The sequence below is a fragment of the Lucilia sericata genome, unplaced genomic scaffold (genome assembly GCF_015586225.1).
Source record: "Lucilia sericata isolate MDLA Ls3-8-SP2 unplaced genomic scaffold, ASM1558622v1 Contig000194F_arrow, whole genome shotgun sequence".
Taxonomy (NCBI): Eukaryota; Metazoa; Arthropoda; class Insecta; order Diptera; family Calliphoridae; genus Lucilia; species Lucilia sericata.
In genome coordinates, this window is record NW_023994222.1 from 128,203 (window position 1) to 150,365 (window position 22,163).

A 22,163-nucleotide genomic window follows, 5' to 3' on the forward strand; every position below is an offset into this window, starting at 1 on the left:
TAATAGTTCTGAAAACCTTTATACAATATTTTACTGCATAAATTGGGTTTGGAAATATAATATAGTATTTTATATAAAAATTTTTTAAAAGTTAGAAAATAAATGATTTTTATTAAAATTTTATTTTAAAAGGCGAAAAATTCCTTGAATTTTTCTTTCATTTACTTTAGTAAAATAGTTATATTTTATATAAAATTTGTATTTTGTTGTTAAAATTTTGAAAATATTGTATTTTTTTAATTTATATTTATTTTTTATTTAAACGGCGTTTTTTTTTTCTGCATTACCTTTGGTTTTTAAAAGAAACCTAAAATCACCAGCTTTTGTATATAATTTAACACTGGCTTCTCATAACATAAAGCTTTTGTATATAGCTTGACTAAAAGAGACAGAAGTTGTTTACAGTTATTTATCATACAAAAAATATAAAATTTTCGCATATATTAAAGAAATTTTTAAAAATTAGTTTTAAACTAGTTTAATACTTAAAAAAGTGCAAAATTTTCAAGGTAATAAATCATTTACAAAGTGTTTAATACAAATATAAAGTAATTGTAAGTAATAAAAAGTAATTAAATGAGTTTTTTGGCTTTGAAATTTGAGATAAAGAATACCTCAGAAAAATGCTTTTGGAATTTAACTAATTTAAAGTAATTAAAAGGCTTGCAATTAATAAAATTGTATTTTAATTATAGCCTGGAATATCTTACTTAAGTTTCATTTTCAATATTCCTGCCGACTGTAATGTGTTGAACAAAAATTTTAAAATTTTTTAATGCCTTTTCACTTTAAGTAAAATCAAGGATCCGAGCAAAGATTATACTCAAAAATATCAAAATTTATAATATTTTCTTAAAAAATGTCGTCTGCTCTGCAAACGGAGAGGCCGAGAGAAGGACATGTGTGCATTTTATAAAGAATTAACGTTTTATTTCTTTAATTCCTCTTAAAAGTGTTAATTTTAAACAACAAGGATCTTACTAATGTACCTATAGACTCGGAATATTAAAGAATTTTTATCAATTTGTATTAAATTTATTGTATTGTTTTAAAAATTAATATCTGTTCAATGAATGGCCACATAAAGAGATGGATAGGGCTACATTATACCCCGTAAAAATTTCTTATTTGATTGGTTCTTTTAAAAGTAAAACGGTAACTTCCATTTTATCGTAGTATTGCTTAGGTGTTTAATATTGTGCGTTGTACAGCCTAGTCTAACAATTTTTTATTTTAATTTTTGAATTGTTCATGGAATTTAACAGATTTTTAGATTTTCAAGTCCATACATAAGAGTATGTTCTAACCTATATACCAGTATCTAATCTAGCTGGACTGTCTAGTCTAGTCTTGTCCACAGACCATTATTTAGTCAAGTCTATAGGCTGGATTATTGTGTACCCAGCAAAAAATAATTGATGTCATACTTTACAAACGACATCTTAATCACATCTAAAAATGCGATAACATATTTTTCGCTTTTATAAACCTAACATACCCTTACAAATGAAAACACAGTTAAAAGTGAGGAAAGAGAAAAGGAAGTACTTCAAATTTTGTTGAAAGACCAATGAAATTTATATATGCGTGTGATTAAAAGAATTTGGTTTATTTTTGACATCCAAATATCGGATTTTTACTGTTTCTAAAAATAATATTAGATGTAGATCAAAGTTGTCAAAATTGAACAACATTCCACCAATGACAACGCTAATGTAAAATTCATAGGTTTTTCACTCGAATTTGAAGCATTTTAGGTTACTAGTTGTGATGAAAATACTACATCTTTTTCTACACTTTTATTGCTGGTTAGTTTTGTCTATAGTTCAGCCTATAGATAAGACTAAATACGAGTCTTTAGATCAGACTATAGACTAGTCTTTAGGCCAAACAACAGTCTTGTCATAACCAGATTATAGTTTAATCTATAGGCCATACTATAGACTAGTCCTTAGTCCAGATTGTAGACTAGTCTTTAGGCCAGACTATAGTCTTGTCATAGGCCAGTCTGTAGACTAGGCTTTTGGCCAGAATATATTCTATAGGGTAGACTAAAGTTAAGTTTTTAGGCTAGATTGTAATGAAGCTTATAGGCTACTTTATAGTCTAGTCACATTACCGTGCTATAGTTTAGTCTATTGGCCAAACTATAGTCTAGTTTATAGGCCAGACTGTAGTTCAGTATAAAGGCCAGACTGTAGTCCAGACTATAGTCTAGTTTATAGGCCAGATTAGAGAATAGTTATTGTTTTAAAATATAATATTTGTTTTTGTTTTTAAATTAACAATTCCCCTTAATGATTTCCCCTCAAAAATGTTAAGTTTTACTTTTTAAATCAAGGATTCTTTAAGGATATTTTTAAACTATAACTGTTTTAGAGTTATTTTTCTTAAGTTGTTAGAAATTTTTTGTTATTTTAATAACTGAAAACCTTGGAATTTACTTCAACTAATACAATTCGCAAAAGTAAAGTAATCGTATAAGATAATCATCATGTTTAAGTATAAAGTAATCGATTAAATTTAAACATTTCTTTGATTGAACTTTGGGAGTTTCATTTCAAACGCATTAATACGAATCGTTACACTAACACGATTTGTAGGGGGGAAAATGTTCGTGTTCAAATGAAATACTCTTTAGTTTGTTTCTGAAATATATAATTTTCAAATGGTTTCCCTTGCGAATCGTTTTAGGAAGTAACTCCTTCATTTTTTTTTCTTTTGTTGAAGTCTTAACAGTTTTACTCTGTACTCTGGGATTTGTATAAGAGATTTCTGTGTTTTCTTACAGAGTTAATCTTTTTTCTTCTTTTATAACAGTTTTCATCATTTCATTTTTCATTTTTTCAGAATTTCAGGGATAACATGTGTTTTTATTTTAATATGAATTGAATTTTTAAGAATTTTTTTTATGATATCTTTAAAATTTTTCATTTAAAATGTTTTGTTTTCAATTCGTTTGTTCTTTTCTTTTTAAGTTGTTATGATTTCTTAGCTTTTATTTCGTTTTTAATTTTTGTCAATACTTTTTCGTGTTTCTTTTTCGTTAATTTTTTTTTCTTAATACGTTTTTAGTTTTTAATTTTAAAGAGAAGAGAAAGTTTATATAATTGTATTGTGTTTTTTTTATTTAAATTTTGTGGTAATTCTTTGTTTTTGTTATTTTTATAAATATATTGTTTAAATACATATAAATATATAATTTTATGTAAGTATGTATATAAAGTGTGAAATTTTAAACGATACTACAAATACACCATTTTTTTGTTTAATATTTTTTTTTTTTTAATAATAGAGTAATTTTTGTTGTTGTCTTAATCAAAAAAAGTTTAATCAAAGAGAATTTAAGTAAAAACTTATTTATGTTGTTTAAACTTTTCTTTTAATATTTTCCCATTAACTTTACTTGACAAACATTTTGAAAAAAGTTGCTAAATCTTTTTATCTTTTTCTTTTTTTGTTAACAATATAATTTGTTCTATTTTTTATTAAAGAAGACATTTTAGCAGCAGATGTTTAAACATATAGAGATAAATAATTTTTATTTTGTTTTTAGAAACTTTTTCTATTGCAGTAACATTTCTTTTTAAGTAATTATTTATTTTAAATTTAAATAATTTAATAATTAAAACATTTTTAATTTAAATTTTTTTGAAAAAAAAAACTTCTAAAAAACATCAGAAATTGCACAATTATTTAGTTATTATTAAGTTAATAAGAAGTTAAATGTTTTTTTTTGTTGTTAGCCAATAATTTAAAAAAAGACAAAAAAACATAATTGTTTTGTTTATTATTTAAATATTTCAAATTTTTACTACACATTTGTTTTTTTTTCACCTTTGTTGTCTAAGCTTTAATTTGAATATTATTTTAGTTTTTTAAATTGTTCTTATAATTATTATTTTATAAATTATATAATAGTAAATAATTATACTGTTGTCTTGTTGTTGTTGTTAAGCATTATTTTCTGCCTGCTCTTCTGTTGCTTCATTTATTTTAACACACTTCTAGTCTTCTTTGGAAAGCGAACCCAAATCACTTAAGAAATTTTCGGGTGTCAAAATATGCGACGAGCCAATAATGACTTCCCAATTTTTAATAGCATTTGTTACTTCGTAAGCACAACGCATTTCGGACATGGATACGCCGCCCGTTATAAAGACAATAAGACGTGGTACATTTTTTACTTGGGCCTGGGTTTTGTCTTTATGCCAGTGGCCATAGCGGGCACTACTTGAGAAAGGAAAAAACCCAAATTAATATCAAAAATATAAAAGTAAGTAATATAAATATAATAATTAAAATAATCTAAATAATATAAATATAGACTAGACTATGGACTAGACTATAGACTAGACTATAGACTAGACTATAGACTAGAGTAGACTATAGACTAGACTATAGACTAGAGTAGACTATAGACTAGACTATAGACTAGAGTAGACTATAGACTAGACTATAGACTAGATTATAGACAAGACTAGACTATAGACTAGACGATAGAGTAGACGATAGAGTAGACTATAGACTAGACTATAGACTAGACTATAGACTAGACTATAGACTAGACTATAGACTAGACTATAGACTAGACTATAGACTACACTATAGACTAGGCTATAGACTAGACTATAGACTAGACTATAGACTAGACTATAGACTAGACTATAGACTAGACTATAGACTAGACTATAGACTAGACTATAGAGTAGACTATAGACTAGACTATAGAGTAGACTATAGACTAGACTATAGACTAGACTATAGACTAGACTATAGACTAGACTATAGACTAGACTATCGACCAGACTATAGACTAGACTGTAGACTAGACTGTAGACTAGACTATAAACTAGACGATAGAGTAGACTGTAGACTAGACTATAGACTAGACTATAGACTAGACTATAGACTAGACTATAGACTAGACTATAGACTAGACTATAGACTAGACTATAGACTAGACTATAGACTAGACTATAGACTAGACTATAGACTAGACTATAGACTAGACTATAGACTAGACTATAGACTAGACTATAGACTAGACTATAGACTAAACTATAGACTAGACTATAGACTGGACTAGACTATAGACTAGACTATAGACTAGACTATAGACTAGACTATAGACTAGACTATAGACTAGACTATAGACTAGACTATAGACTAGACTATAGACTAGACTATAGACTAGACTATAGACTAGACTATAGACTAGACTATAGACTAGACTATAGACTAGACTATAGACTAGACTATGGACTAGACTATAGACTAGACTATAGACTAGACTATAGACTAGACTATAGACTAGAGTAGACTATAGACTAGACTATAGACTAGAGTAGACTATAGACTAGACTATAGACTAGAGTAGACTATAGACTAGACTATAGACTAGATTATAGACAAGACTAGACTATAGACTAGACTATAGAATAGACGATAGAGTAGACTATAGACTAGACTATAGACTAGACTATAGACTAGACTATAGACTAGACTATAGACTACACTATAGACTAGGCTATAGACTAGACTATAGACTAGACTATAGACTAGACTATAGACTAGACTATAGACTAGACTATAGACTAGACTATAGACTAGACTATAGACTAGACTATAGACTAGACTATAGACTAGACTATAGAGTAGACTATAGACTAGACTATAGAGTAGACTATAGACTAGACTATAGACTAGACTATAGACTAGACTATAGACTAGACTATAGACTAGACTATCGACCAGACTATAGACTAGACTGTAGACTAGACTGTAGACTAGACTGTAGACTGTAGACTAGACTAGACTAGACTATAGACTAGACTATAGACTAGACTATAGACTAGACTATAGACTAGACTATAGACTAGACTATAGACTAGACTATAGACTAGACTATAGACTAGACTATAGACTAGACTATAGACTAGACTATAGACTAGACTATAGACTAGACTATAGACTAGACTATAGACTAGACTATAGACTAGACTATAGACTAGACTATAGACTAGACTATAGACTAGACTATAGACTAGACTATAGACTAGACTATAGACTAGACTATAGACTAGACTATAGACTAGACTATAGACTAGACTATAGACTAGACTATAGACTAGACTATAGACTAGACTATAGACTAGACTATAGACTAGACTATAGAGTAGACTATAGACTAGACTATAGAGTAGACTATAGACTAGACTATAGACTAGACTATAGACTAGACTATAGACTAGACTATAGACTAGACTATCGACCAGACTATAGACTAGACTGTAGACTAGACTGTAGACTAGACTGTAGACTAGACTATAAACTAGACGATAGAGTAGACTGTAGACTATAGACTAGACTAGACTATAGACTAGACTATAGACTAGACTATAGACTAGACTATAGACTAGACTATAGACTAGACTATAGACTAGACTATAGACTAGACTATAGACTAAACTATAGACTAGACTATAGACTGGACTAGACTATAGACTAGACTATAGACTAGACTATAGACTAGACTATAGACTATAGACTAGACTATAGACTAGACTATAGACTAGACTATAGACTAGACTGTAGACTAGACTGTAGACTAGACTATAAACTAGACTATAGACTAGACGATAGAGTAGACTGTAGACTAGACTATAGTCTAGTACAGACTAGACTATAGACTAGACTATAGACAAGACTATAGACTAGACTATAGACTAGACTGTTGACTAGACTATAGACTAGACTATAGACTAGACTATAGACTAGACTATAGACTAGACTATAGACTAGACTATAGACTAGACTATAGACTAGACTATAGACTAGACTATAGACTAGACTATAGACTAGACTATAGACTAGACTATAGACTAGACTAGACTACTAGACTATAGACTAGACTATAGACTAGACTATAGACTAGACTATAGACTAGACTATAGACTAGACTATAGACTAGACTAAAGACTAGACTATAGACTAGACTATAGACTAGACTAAAGACTAGACTATAGACTAGACTATAGACTAGACTATAGACTAGACTACAGACTAGACTATAGACTAGACTATAGACTAGACTATAGACTAGACTATAGACTAGACTATAGACTAGACTATAGACTAGACTATAGACTAGACTATAGACTAGACTATAGACTAGACTATAGACTAGACTATAGACTAGACTATAGACTAGACTATAAACTAGACTATAGACTAGACTATAGACTAGACTATAGACTAGACTATAGACTAGACTAAAGACTAGACTATAAACTAGACTATAGACTAGACTAAAAACTAGACTATAGACTAGACTATAGACTAGACTAAAGACTAGACTATAGACTAGACTATAGACTAGTCTATAGACTATAGACTAGACTATAGACTAGTCTATAGTCTAGTCTATAGTCTAGTCTATAGTCTAGTTTTTAGTGTAGTCTATAGTCTAGTCTATAGTCTAGTTTATAGTCTAGTCTTTAGTCTAGTCTATAGTCTAGTCTATAGTCTAGTCTATAGTCTAGTCTATAGTCTAGTTTATAGTCTAGTCTATAGTCTAGTCTATAGTCTAGTCTATAGTCTAGTCTATTGTCTAGTCTATAGTCTAGTCTATAGTCTAGTCTATAGTCTAGTCTATAGTCTAGTCTATAGTCTAGTCTATAGTCTAGTCTGTAGTCTAGTCTATAGTCTAGTCTATAGTCTAGTCTATAGTCTAGTCTTTAGTCTAGTCTATAGTCTAGTCTATAGTCTAGTCTATAGTCTAGTCTTTAGTCTAGTCTATAGTCTAGTCTATGGTCTAGTCTATAGTCTAGTCTATAGTCTAGTCTATAGTCTAGTCTATAGTCTATAGTCTAGTCTATAGTCTAGTCTATAGTCTAGTCTATAGTCTAGTCTATAGTCTAGTCTATAGTCTAGTCTATAGTCTAGTCTATAGTCTAGTATATGGTCTAGTCTATAGTCTAGTCTACAGTCAAGTCTACAGTCTAGTCTACAGTCTAGTCTATAGTCTAGTCTGTGGTCTAGTCTATAGTCTAATCTATAGTCTAGTCTATAGTCTAGTCTATAGTCTAGTCTATAGTCTAGTATATAGTCTAGTCTATAGTCTAGTCTATAGTCTAGTCTATAGTCTAGTCTATAGTCTAGTCTATAGTCTAGTCTATAGTCTAGTCTATAGTCTAGTCTATAGTCTAGTCTATAGTCTAGTCTATAGTCTAGTCTAGTCTATAGTCTAGTCTATAGTCTAGTCTATAGTCTAGTCTATAGTCTAGTCTATAGTCTAATCTATAGTCTAGTCTATAGTCTAGTCTATAGTCTAGTCTATAGTCTAGTCTATAGACTAGTCTAGTCTAGTCTATAGTCTAGTCTATAGTCTAGTCTAGTCTATAGTCTAGTCTGTAGTCTAGTCTGTAGTCTAGTCCATAGTCTAGTCCATAGTCTAGTCTATAGTCTAGTCTATAGTCTAATCTATAGTCTAGTCTATAGTCTAGTCTATAGTCTAGTCTATGGTCTAGTCTATAGTCTAGTCTATAGTCTAGTCTATAGTCTAGTCTATAGTCTAGTCTATAGTCTAGTCTATAGTCTAGTCTATAGTCTAGTCTATAGTCTAGTCTATAGTCTAGTCTATAGTCTAGTCTATAGTCTAGTCTATAGTCTAGTCTATAGTCTAGTCTATAGTCTAATCTATAGTCTAGTCTATAGTCTAATCTATAGTCTAGTCTATAGTCTAATCTATAGTCTAGTCTGTGGTCTAGTCTATAGTCTAATCTATAGTCTATTCTATAGTCTAATCTATAGTCTAGTCTATAGTCTAATCTATAGTCTAGTCTGTGGTCTAGTCTATAGTCTAGTCTGTGGTCTGGTCTATAGTCTAATCTATAGTCTAGTCTACAGTCAAGTCTATAGTCTAGTCTATAGTCTAGCCTGTGGTCTAGTCTATAGTCTAATCTATAGTCTAGTCTGTGGTCTAGTCTATAGTCTAGTCCATAGTCTAGTCCATAGTCCAGTCTATAGTCTAGTCTATAGTCTAGTCTATAGTCTAGTATATAGTCTAGTCTATAGTCTAGTCTATAGTATAGTATATAGTCTAGTCTATAGTCTAGCCTATAGTCCAGTCTATAGTCTAGTCTATAGTCTAGTCTATAGTCTAGTCTATAGTCTAGTCTATAGTCTAGTCTATAGTCTAGTCTATAGTCTAGTCTATAGTCTAGTCTATAGTCTAGTCTATAGTCTAGCCTATAGTCTAGCCTATAGTCTAGTCTGTAGTCTATAGTCTGTAGTCTATAGTCTAGCCTATAGTCTAGTCTATAGTCTAGCCTATAGTCTAGTATGTAGCCTATAGTCTAGTCTGTAGTCTAGTCTGTAGTCTATAGTCTAGCCTATAGTCTAGCCTATAGTCTAGTCTGTAGTCTAGTCTGTAGTCTAGTCTATAGTCTAGTCTATAGTCTAGCCTATAGTCTAGTCTGTAGTCTATAGTCTAGCCTATAGTCTAGTATGTAGCCTATAGTCTAGTCTGTAGTCTAGTCTGTAGTCTATAGTCTAGCCTATAGTCTAGTCTATAGTCTAGTCTATAGTCTAGTCTATAGTCTAGTCTATAGTCTAGTCTATAGTCTAGTCTATAGTCTAGTCTATAGTCTAGTCTATAGTCTAGTCTATAGTCTAGTCTATAGTCTAGTCTATAGTCTAGTCTATAGTCTAGTCTATAGTCTAGTCTATAGTCTAGCCTATAGTCTAGTCTGTAGTCTATAGTCTAGCCTATAGTCTAGTCTATAGTCTAGCCTATAGTCTAGTATGTAGCCTATAGTCTAGTCTGTAGTCTAGTCTATAGTCTAGTTTATAGTCTAGTCCATAGTCTAGTCTATAGTCTAGTTTATAGTCTAGTCCATAGTCTAGTCTATAGTCTAGACTGTAGTATATAGACTAGTCTGTAGTCTATAGTCTAGTCTACAGTCTATTCTATAGTCTAGTCTATAGTCAAGTCTATAGTCTAGTCTATAGCCTAGTCTATAGTCAAGTCTATAGTCTAGTCTATAGTCTAGTCTATATACTCTAGTCTATAGTCTAGTCTATAGTCTAGTCTATAGTCTAGTCTATAGTCTAGTCTATAGTCTAGTCTATAGTCTAGTCTATAGTCTAGTCTATAGTCTAGTCTATAGTCTAGTCTATAGTCTAGTCTATAGTCTAGTCTATAGTCTAGTCTATAGTCTAGTCTATAGTCTAGTCTATAGTCTAGTCTATAGTCTAGTCTATAGTCTAGTCTATAGTCTAGTCTATAGTTTAGTCTATAGTCTAGTCTATAGTCTAGTCTATAGTCTAGTCTATAGTCTAATCTATAGTCTAGTCTAGACTATGGTCTAGTTCATAGTCTAGTCTATAGTCTAGTCTTTACTCTGGTCTATAGTCTAGTGTGTAGCCTATAGTCTAGTCTGTAGTCTATAGTCTAGCCTATAGTCTAGTCCATAGCCTAGTCTATAGTTTAGTCTATAGTCTAGCCTATAGTCCAGTCTATAGTCTAGTCTATAGTCTAGTCTGTAGCCTACAGTCTAGTCTGTAGTCTATAGTCTAGTCTGTAGTCTATAGTCTAGTTTATAGTCTAGTCTAGTCTGTAGTCTATAGTCTAGTCTGTAGTATATAGACTAGTCTGTAGTCTATAGTCTAGTCTATAGTCAAGTCTATAGTCTAGTCTATAGCCTAGTCTATAGTAAAGTCTATAGTCTAGTCTATAGTCTAGTCTATAGCCTAGTCTATAGTCAAGTCTATAGTCTAGTCTATACTCTAGTATATAGTCTAGTCTATACTCTAGTATATAGTCTAGTCTATAGTCTAGTCTATAATCTAGTCTATAGTCAGGTCTATAGTCTAGTCTATAGTCTAGTCTATAGTCTAGCCTATAGTCTAGTCTATAGTCTAGTCTATAGTCTAGTCTGTGGTCTGGTCTATAATCTAATCTATAGTCTAGTCTACAGTCAAGTCTAGTCTATGGTCTAGTCTGTGGTCTAGTCTATAGTCTAATCTATAGTCTAGCCTGTGGTCTAGTCTATAGTCTAGTCTATAGTCTAGTCTATAGTCTAGTCTATAGTCTAGTATATAGTCTAGTCTATATTCTAGTCTACAGTCTAGTCTATAGTCAAGTCTTTACTCTAGTCTATAGTCTAGTCTATATTCTAGTCTACAGTCTATAGTCTAGTCATTACTCTAGTCTATAGTCTAGTCTATAGTCTAGTCTATAGTCTGGTCTATAGTCTAGTCTATAATCTAGGTTATAGTCTAGTCTATAGCAGTCTATAGTCTAGTCTATAGTCTAGTCTATATTCTAGTCTACAGTCTAGTCTATAGTCAAGTCTTTACTCTAGTCTATAGTCTAGTCTATATTCTAGTCTACAGTCTAGTCTATAGTCTGGTCTATAGTCTAGTCTATAATCTAGGTTATAGTCTAGTCTATAGCCTAGTCTATAGTCTAGTCTATAGTCTAGTCTATAGTCTGGTCTATAGTCTAGTCTATAGTCTAGTCTATATTCTAGTCTACAGTCTAGTCTATAGTCAAGTCTTTACTCTAGTCTATAGTCTAGTCTATATTCTAGTCTACAGTCTAGTCTATAGTCTGGTCTATAGTCTAGTCTATAATCTGGTCTATAGTCTAGTCTATAATCTAGTCTATAGTCTGGTCTATATTCTAGTCTATATTCTAGTCTACAGTCTAGTCTATAGTCAAGTCTTTACTCTAGTCTATAGTCTAGTCTATATTCTAGTCTACAGTCTAGTATATAGTCTAGTCTATAGTCTATAGTCTAGTCTATATTCTAGTCTATATTCTAGTCTACAGTCTAGTCTATAGTCAAGTCTTTACTCTAGTCTATAGTCTAGTCTATATTCTAGGCTACAGTCTAGTATATAGTCTAGTCTATAGTCTAGTCTATAGTCTAGTCTATAGTCTGGTCTATAGTCTAGTCTATAATCTAGGTTATAGTCTAGTCTATAGCCTAGTCTATAGTCTAGTCTATAGTCTAGTCTATATTCTAGTCTACAGTCTAGTCTATAGTCAAGTCTTTAGTCTATAGTCTAGTCTATATTCTAGTCTACAGTCTAGTCTATAGTCTGGTCTATAGTCTAGTCTATAGTCTAGTCTATAGTCTGGTCTATAGTCTAGTCTATAATCTAGGTTATAGTCTAGTCTATAGCCTAGTCTACAGTCTAGTCTATAGTCTAGTCTATAGTCTAGTCTATAGTCTAGTATATAGTCTAGTCTATATTCTAGTCTACAGTCTAGTCTATAGTCAAGTCTTTACTCTAGTCTATAGTCTAGTCTATATTCTAGTCTACAGTCTAGTCCATAGTCTAGTCATTACTCTAGTCTATAGTCTTGTCTATAGTCTAGTCTATAGTCTAGTCTATAGTCTGGTCTATAGTCTGGTCTATAGTCTAGTCTATAGTCTAGTCTATAGTCTGGTCTATAGTCTAGTCTATAATCTAGGTTATAGTCTAGTCTATAGCTTAGTCTACAGTCTAGTCTATAGTCTAGTCTATAGTCTAGTCTATAGTCTAGTATATAGTCTAGTCTATATTCTAGTCTACAGTCTAGTCTATAGTCAAGTCTTTACTCTAGTCTATAGTCTAGTCTATATTCTAGTCTACAGTCTAGTCCATAGTCTAGTCATTACTCTAGTCTATAGTCTAGTCTATAGTCTAGTATATAGTCTAGTCTATATTCTAGTCTACAGTCTAGTCTATAGTCAAGTCTTTATTCTAGTCTATAGTCTAGTCTATATTCTAGTCTACAGTCTAGTCTATAGTCAAGTCTTTACTCTAGTCTATAGTCTAGTCTATAGTCTAGTCTATAGTCTGGTCTATAGTCTAGTCTATAATCTAGGTTATAGTCTAGTCTATAGCCTAGTCTATAGTCTAGTCTATAGTCTAGTCTATAGTCTAGTCTATAGTCTAGTCTATAGTCTAGTCTATAGTCTAGTCTATAGTCTAGTCTATAGTCTAGTCTATAGTCTAGTCTATAGTCTAGTCTATAGTCTAGTCTATAGTCTAGTCTATAGTCTAGTCTATAGTCTAGTCTATAGTCTAGTCTATAGTCTAGTCTATAGTCTAGTCTATAGTCTGGTCTATAGTCTAGTCTATAGTTTAGTGTATAGTCTAGTCTATAGTCTAGTCTATAGCCTAGTCTATAGTCTAGTCTATAGCCTAGTCTATAGTCTGGTCTATAGTCTAGTCTATAGTCTAGTCTATAGTCTAGTCTATAGTCTAGTCTATAGTCTAGTCTATAGTCTAGTCTATAGTCTAGTCTATAGTCTAGTCTATAGTCTAGTCTATAGTCTAGTCTATAGTCTAGTCTATAGTCTAGTCTATAGAATAGTCTATAGCCTAGTCTATAGTCTAGTCTATAGTCTAGTCTATAGTCTAGTCTATAGTCTAGTCTATAGTCTAGTCTATAGTCTAGTCTATAGTCTAGTCTATAGTCTAGTCTATAGCCTAGTCTATAGCCTAGTCTATAGTCTAGTCTATAGTCTAGTCTATAGTCTAGTCTATAGTCTAGTCTATAGTCTAGTCTATAGTCTAGTCTATAGTAAAGTCTATAGTCTAGTCTATAGTCTAGTCTATAGTCTAGTCTATAGTCTAGTCTATAGTCTAGTCTATAGTCTAGTCTATAGTCTAGTCTATAGTCTAGTCTATAGTCTGGTCTATAGTCTAGTCTATAGTTTAGTGTATAGTCTAGTCTATAGTCTAGTCTATAGCCTAGTCTATAGTCTAGTCTATAGCCTAGTCTATAGTCTGGTCTATAGTCTAGTCTATAGTCTAGTCTATAGTCTAGTCTATAGTCTAGTCTATAGTCTAGTCTATAGTCTAGTCTAGTCTAGTCTATAGTCTAGTCTATAGTCTAGTCTATAGTCTAGTCTATAGCCTAGTCTATAGCCTAGTCTATAGTCTAGTCTATAGTCTAGTCTATAGTCTAGTCTATAGTCTAGTCTATAGTCTAGTCTATAGTCTAGTCTATAGTCAAGTCTATAGTCTAGTCTATAGTCTAGTCTACAGTCTAGTCTATAGTCTAGTCTATAGTCTAGTCTATAGTCTAGTCTATAGTCTAGTCTATAGTCTAGTCTACAGTCTAGTCCATAGTCTTGTCTATGGTTTAGTCTATAGTCTAGTCTATGGTCTAGCTTATAGTCTAGTCTATAGTCTAGTCTACAGTCTAGTCTATAGTCTAGTCTATAGTGTAGTCTATAGTCTAGTCTATAGTCTAGTCTATAGTCTAGTCTATAGCGTAGTCTATAGCCTAGTCTATAGTCTAGTCTATAGTCTAGTCTATAGTCTAGTCTATAGTCTAGTCTATAGTCTAGTCTATAGTCTAGTCTATAGTCTAGTCTATAGTCTAGTCTATAGTCAGTCTAGTCTATAATCTAGTCTATAGTCTAGTCTATAATCTAGTCTATAGTCTAGTCTATAGTCTAGTCCATAGTCTAGTCTATAGTCTAGTCTATAGTCTAGTCTATAGTCTAGTCTATAGTCTAGTCTATAGTCTAGTCTATAGTCTAATCTATAGTGTAGTCTATAGTCTAGTCTATAGTATAGTCTATAGGCTAGTCTATAGTCTAGTCTAGAGTCTAGTCTATATTCTATTCTATAGTCTAGACTAAAGTCTCGTCAATAGTCTAGTCTATAGTCTAGTCTACTCCATAGTCTAGTTTGTAGTCTAGGTTATAGTCTAGTCTATAGCCAATCTGCCAAGTCGATAGTCTAGTCTAATCTGCCTAGTCGATAGTCTAGTCTAAATATAGATTAGTCTATCTAGTCGATAGTCTAGTCTGTCTAGTCGATAGTATAGTCAATGGTCTAGTCTGCAGTCTAGTCCAGTCCATAGTCTGTTACACAGTATAGTCTACAGTCTAATCTACGGTTTAGGCTATGGTCTACTCTATAGTTAAGTATATAGTCTAGTCTACAGTTCGGTTCGCAGTCTAGTCTAGTCTATAGTTTAGTCTATAGTTTAGTCTATAGTCTAGTCTACAGTCTTGTCTATAGACTAGTCCACAATATAGTCTATAGTCTAGTCTATAGTCTAGTCTATAGTCTAGTCTATAGTCTGGTCTATAGTCTAGTCTATAGTCTAGTCTATAGTCTAGTCTACAGTCTAGTCCATAGTCTTGTCTATGGTTTAGTCTATAGTCTAGTCTATGGTCTAGCTTATAGTCTAGTCTATAGTCTAGTCTACAGTCTAGTCTATAGTCTAGTCTATAGTGTAGTCTATAGTCTAGTCTATAGTCTAGTCTATAGTCTAGTCTATAGCGTAGTCTATAGCCTAGTCTATAGTCTAGTCTATAGTCTAGTCTATAGTCTAGTCTATAGTCTAGTCTTAGTCTAGTCTATAGTCTAGTCTAGTCTAGTCTATAGTCCAGTCTATAGTCTAGTCTATAATCTAGTCTATAGTCTAGTCTATAATCTAGTCTATAGTCTAGTCTATAGTCTAGTCTATAGTCTAGTCTATAGTCTAGTCTATAGTCTAGTCTATAGTCTAGTCTATAGTCTAGTCTATAGTCTAGTCTATAGTCTAATCTATAGTGTAGTCTATAGTCTAGTCTATAGTATAGTCTATAGGCTAGTCTATAGTCTAGTCTAGAGTCTAGTCTATATTCTATTCTATAGTCTAGACTAAAGTCTCGTCAATAGTCTAGTCTATGGTCTAGTCTACTCCATAGTCTAGTTTGTAGTCTAGTCTATAGTCTAGTCTATAGCCAATCTGCCAAGTCGATAGTCTAGTCTAATCTGCCTAGTCGATAGTCTAGTCTAAATATAGATTAGTCTATCTAGTCGATAGTCTAGTCTGTCTAGTCGATAGTATAGTCAATGGTCTAGTCTGCAGTCTAGTCCAGTCCATAGTCTGTTACACAGTATAGTCTACAGTCTAATCTACGGTTTAGGCTATGGTCTACTCTATAGTTAAGTATATAGTCTAGTCTACAGTTCGGTTCGCAGTCTAGTCTAGTCTATAGTTTAGTCTATAGTTTAGTCTATAGTCTAGTCTACAGTCTTGTCTATAGACTAGTCCACAATATAGTCTATAGTCTAGTTTATAGTCTAGTCTATAGTCTAGTCTATAGTCTAGTCTATAGTCTGGTCTATAGTCTAGGCTATAGTCTAGTCTATAGTCTAGTCTATAGTCTAGTCTATAGTCTAGTCTATAGTCTAGTCTATAGTCTAGTCTATAGTCTAGTCTATAGTCTAGTCTATAGTCTAGTCTATAGTCTAGTCTATAGTCTAATCTATAGTCTAGTCTCTAGTCTAGTCTCTAGTCTAGTCCATTATCTAATCTATAGTCTAGTCTATAGTCTACTGTATATTCTAAAGTCTAGTCTATAGTTTAGTCTATAGTCTAGTCTAGAGTCTATTCTATAGTCTAGGCTATAGTCTAGTCTACATCTAGTCTATAGTTTAGTTTATGGTCTAGTCCACAGTCCAGTCCACAGTTTAGTCTATATTCTAGTCTAAAGTCTAGTACTCAGTTCAATCTAGTCTATAGTCTATTCTAAAGTCTAGTACTCAATCCAATCTAGTCTATAGTCTGGTCTAGTCTACATTCTATCTATTTATTCGATAGTCTAGTCAATGGTCTAGTCTGCAGTCTAGTCTACAGTCCAGTCTATAGTTTACTCTATAGTCTAGTCTACAGTTCAGTCTACAGTCTAGTTCATGGTCTAGTCTGCAGTTTAGTATATAGTTTAGTTTATAGTCTAGTCTGTAGTCTAGTCTACAATCTAGTCCTCAGCTTAGTCTATGGTCTAAAGTCTAGTACGCAGTTCACTCAAGTCTATAGTCTGGTCTAGTCTAGTCTAGTCTACATTTTAGTTTGTAATTAAGTCTATAGTCTAGTTTATAATATATTCTAGTCTATAGTTTAGTCTTTATCCTAGTCTTTATTATAGTCTACAGTCCGTTCTATAGTCTAGTCTACAGACCAGTCATTAGTCTAGTCTATAGTCAAGGCTATGGTCTAGTCTATAGAATATAGACCATAGTCCGGTCTATAATCTAGTCTTTTGTCAAGAATATAGTCGAGTCTGTAGTTTAGTCTAGTCTGTAGTTTAGTCTAGTGACTAGACTATAGACTAGACTCTAGTCTAGTGTATAATTTAGTATATATCCTATAGTATAGTCTAGGCTTTAGTCTACTCTGTTAGTTTAGTCTTTAGGTTGGACTATATATATAATCTAGTATATAGTCTAGTATATAATAAATCTACAGTCTAGTTTGTAGCTAGTTTATAGTCTAGTCTATAGTTTTGTTTATAATTTAGTCCTAAGTGTAGTCTGTTGTATAGTCTTCAGTGTAATATAGAGTCTATTCTATAGTCTAGTCTACAGTCTAGTCTATTCTATTATCTGGTATTTAGTCTATTCTAGAGTGTAGTCTATAATCTACTCTTTAGTCTGTAGTGTAGCGAGTAGCATGTAGACTACTATGTAGTCCAGTCTATAGCCTAATCTGTAGTTTAGTCTATAGTCGACTTTATAGTCCCATTTTTATGCTAGTCTATAGTCTGGTTTGTGGTCTAGTATGTAGTCTAGGCTATAGTTTAATCTGTAATTTAGTCTATAGTCTTGTCTGCAGTCTAGTCTATTATCTAGTGTATTGTCTAGTCTATAGTCTAGTCTATAGCATAGTTTGTAGTATAGTATAGTCTAGTATATTCAACAATCTGTAATTTTGTCCAACGTTTAGGCTATAGTCTAGTCTATAGTCTAGTACATATTGTAGTCTATAATTTAGTCTATAGTCTGGACAATGGTCTAGTCTTATTCTATTCCACAGAATTGACTATAGTATATTTTCGAGTCGTAAGTATGGTCTAACGACTGGTCAATGGGCCATCTGTAGCCTAGTGTGATTGTAATCTGGTGTAGTCTGTAGCATAATCTGTAGAATAGTCTGTTCTGTAGGTTATTCTATAGTATATTCTAAATTCTAATATATAGTATAGCCTATAATCAAGTCTAGTCTAATCGATAGTCCAGTCTGCAGTCTAGTATATGGTCTGGTGTCCAGAAAAAGAATATTTTAAATTCTCACCTAGTTGGAGCATGATAATTGGTATTCTGTGCCCGTCCAGCCAAGAAAGCAAAATGACGCTGATCCAATTTATCCTCAATACAATCCTCCATAATATCCTTAATAACTGGAGTCCAGCGAGACATTTGATAGGTGTGTTCGGTGATACGCTCCTTACGAGGGACATTGTAAGTTTTTTTGCGTGACTAAAGGAAGAACAATAAAACAAATAATTAGACAAAATTAATATCTTCTTAATATAAACGAATACACTTACATCAGCAATAACATTAACACCCAAATGGCTTAAATTGCGTACCATATCTTGATCTTTGGGCGATAGCTGGGCATGCGTAAATAATTTAGTAAGATTTTCCTCAGTAATGCCATTCTTAATCATGACATACAAAGCAATAATGCGTACTTTATCAAAGTTGGAAACGTTCTGGAAAGAAATGAAATATAAAAGGATTTTAATAAAGTTTGATGCGTATAGTCTGGTCTACAGGTAACAGACTGGACTATAATCCGATCTACAGTTCTGTCTATAGACTGAAGTAAAGTTTGGTCTATAATCTGCATAATTGTCTGAGCTATATTTTATTATCTGATCTATAGACGGGAGTATATATTGGAATATAGACGGGACTATAGGCGGAGCTATACATTGGACTATTGGCGGGACTATAGACTTAACTATAGTCTACAATGTTATCTGTTATATGGTCTCGATTATAGTTTATAATCTGATCTTAAGTCTGGACAATAGTCTGGACTATACATTACATTATAGGCTGGACTAATGTTTGAACTGTATTCTAGACAATAGATTTGACTATAGTCTGGAATATATAAGACAATAGATAAGACAATAGATTTAGATCCAAACTATAGTCCTATCTATAGACCTATCTATAGTCCAGACTATAGTCTAGACTATTGTGTTATCTATAGTCCAGACTATAGTGTTATTTATAGTCCAATCTAAAGTCCATACTATAGCGCTGTCTATAGTACATCTATAGTTTGGATTATAGATAACACTATAGTCTGGACTGTAAATAGCACTATAGATTACTGTTGTCTAATCTATAGTCCCTTTTATAGTCTATAATTCGGTGCATAGTCAAAACTATAGACTGGACTATAGAGTAGACTATAACCTGACTATAGAATGAATGTTAGTCTGAACTATAAATTGAACTTTAGCCCTGACTATAATCTGGATTGTTGTCTGAACAGTAGTTTGGACTACAGTTTGAATTATAGTCCTCTATACAGTTTAGTTTAAGCTTATAATGGAACTTAAAATGAAACACTTACAGTATCAAGTAAAATGGGAACAATGCTGCGCATATGATCCTTGATCTTTTCACCTTCAGCATCGGTGCCCATGGCCAAATCCTGTTCCACGCGGCAAAGTTTATCCACATAATTCTAAATAAGAAAAAAATACATTAATAATTTAAACATGAAAGTCTCGGCGCATTCTCCAAATGATCTTACCTGATAAGACTTCATACAATCTTCAGCCAAATGCAAATGAGTGGAATATTTGGAGAGTTCCTTTTGATATTGTGGCATTTTCTTAATCATTTGCGATAAATCACGCATGGAGGCCTTGTCGGCTATATACAGCAACAAAAATAACAAATTAATATCACAATCAACAAGAGTTTAAAGATTTTAAATTCATATTTAAAATAAAATTGAATATAAATACAATTTAAAGTTTGTGTAAAGACACTTGCTCAGCAGCACAACAACAACTTACTAGAAGACATTCTCTTTGAATCGGTAAATTTCTTAAGATTCTGTGTAACCTGTGTCGATACGACGGCAATATGTTCGTGACGCAACTCCACCCACAGATCATCGTTCTCGTCGAGCAGTACTTCTTTTTCGGGCTGATTGGGACCCGGTGTAAAACGATAGACATCATTGGTGATGGGCAATAGATCGTAGGCCATCGCTTGTAGGGTTAACTCGTGTAAGAGTGGTGATACGCAATCAAAACCACGATCCAAAATCAATAATTGTGAACGTGCCTTCTCGGAACCCTCGCCCATCGTTGGCTCGTCAGCCTTGTACGCATCCAGTTTTTGCTGAACGACAGCAGCTAAATCGATGTTGCGATCCCAATCAGTGCGATATCGCACCATCGGATACTCGCCGAGCGTAGCACACAAGGTGGCAATTTGCTCGGCAATGCGCTCGATGTGTTTGGCGCGTATCGAAGCGAATGCCGGAGAGTACAAACACTGAAAACTGTCTGGCGAATCGAGCGAGTAGACCTAAGAGAAGCACATTTTTTTTTTGATTTGATTTATATATTGATTCATTGATTGATTATTGGTTTTTGTTAGTTTTTAACACATATTTATATATTTAGAGGCAGATAGAGATAGTTATAGTGGGTGGTTGGTTGGTGGTAGTAGTAGTTATTAGTAGTGGTGTTGTTGGTGGTTATTAGTAGTTGAAATATTTGGTGCATTTTATTTATTTGTGGCCGATTTTTTATTTTTGGAAAAATTTTTGATTGCGGTGCAGGTTTGTTGATTATTTTTTTATTGATAGAGTTGGTAGTTTTAAGAGTTTCAAAAAAGATTTCAAAAAAACAAAACGTGCGTGATGGTGCAAAGTTGTAGAGGCGGGAATTTTAAATTAGTTTTTATTGTGGAAAAGATAAATATGAAAATTTTTTTTTATTAAATTAAAATTTGTTTAAAATATTTTTAAGATTATTTGTAAGTGTTGAAATATAAGACACTTTTTCACAAATATTTATTAGATTTTAAAAATAAAAGCTTTTCAAAATAGTTTAATAGAAAACAACACAGTTTTAAAAATACATGAAAAGCATGAATAAAAGTTTAATGAATAAATGAGAAAATTGTTTCAAAGCAAGGGGCACAATAGACTAAACTATAGTCCAGACAGTAAAAAAAACTATAGTCCAGCCTATAGACTAAACTATAGACCAGACTATGTAGTAAAGTCTTTGTCTCCTGACTATAGACCAGACTATGGACTTAATTATTGTCCAGAGAATAGACTTAACCATAGTCCGATCTATACACTAAATAATAGTCCAGTCTATAGACTAAACTATAATCCAGATTACAGACTAACTACATATAGTACAGACTATAGACTAAACTATAGTCCGTAATAAAGGTTAAACTATAGTCTAACTATAGTCCATACTATACACTTAACCATAGTCCAGAATAGACTAAACTGTAATCCAGACTGACTTTTAGTCTATAGCCTGGACTTTAGTTCACTCTATAGTCTAGTCTGGGCTATAGTTTAGTCTATAGTCTGCACTATAGTTTAGTCTATAGTCTGGACTATAGTTTAGTCTATAGTATGGACTATAGTTTAGTCTATAGTCTGGACTATAGTTTAGTCTATAGTCTGTTCTATAGTTTAGTCTATAGTCTGGACTACAGTTAAGTCTATAGTCTGGACCATAGAAAAGGTATACATAGAACTGAAACTGAGTATGACAAAACCTAAGTCTGCTGTCAAAAACCTAAGTCGTGAGAATGTATTAGTTGACCAATGTAAGAAAGATCTTCATTAAAAATTATTTTTAATTTTAAATAAACTCTTTGTGGTTGCTGGGTTGACTCAATATTGACACTTGAAAATAATATTAAAAAATAAAAACGATTGAAAAATTTGTTTTTTTTTTCTGAAAATGTTTTCAATAATTTTATGGGAAAACATAACTTTTAGCAGTGTTTATTGCAGCAGCAGGGGCTATTTTGCCAAAGGAATTGTGCTAATGCTAAAATTAACGCTTGATATGAACGATTATTGTTAATTTCAAAGCAGCCCAAATGCAGTCAAAATACACCCTACACCACACTAATGGGAACGGTATTTTGTTTACGTCTTAAAGTTTGTAACACCTGCGTCGATGTAATGATGTAATCCGCCCATAAATTAGCCTATTGAACTTTTTTGTAAGCGGTACATGCTATACAAGAATAGAGTATTTATAAAATTCGACTCAACAAATTTTATATATACGAAATTTTGACTATATATTGTTATAATGAGTAGTACATTCATTAATTAAGCAAACATCAAT

The 22,163-nt window shown here is 32.3% G+C and overlaps 1 protein-coding gene across 6 annotated transcripts in view; it reads right to left on the reverse strand.

The window, feature by feature from the left end:
• Positions 1-279: 279 nt before the first annotated feature.
• LOC119601869 (protein ROP) overlaps positions 280-22,163 on the reverse strand; it is a 60,996-nt gene continuing 39,112 nt past the window's right edge. For 4 of the 6 annotated variants that reach the window (XM_037953102.1, XM_037953096.1, XM_037953097.1 and 1 more), the window contains exons 5-10: positions 19,836-20,355; positions 19,568-19,689; positions 19,385-19,498; positions 18,339-18,506; positions 18,083-18,267; positions 3,826-4,233 (exon numbers count right to left, since the gene is read on the reverse strand). In XM_037953102.1, the coding sequence (XP_037809030.1) occupies positions 4,008-4,233; positions 18,083-18,267; positions 18,339-18,506; positions 19,385-19,498; positions 19,568-19,689; positions 19,836-20,355 (1,335 nt within the window). In that variant the 3' untranslated portion in view covers positions 3,826-4,007. Of the gene's footprint in view, positions 4,234-18,082; positions 18,268-18,338; positions 18,507-19,384; positions 19,499-19,567; positions 19,690-19,835; positions 20,356-22,163 lie in introns of all 6 variants that reach the window. The other 2 variants (XM_037953100.1, XM_037953098.1) reach the window with 2 other exon arrangements.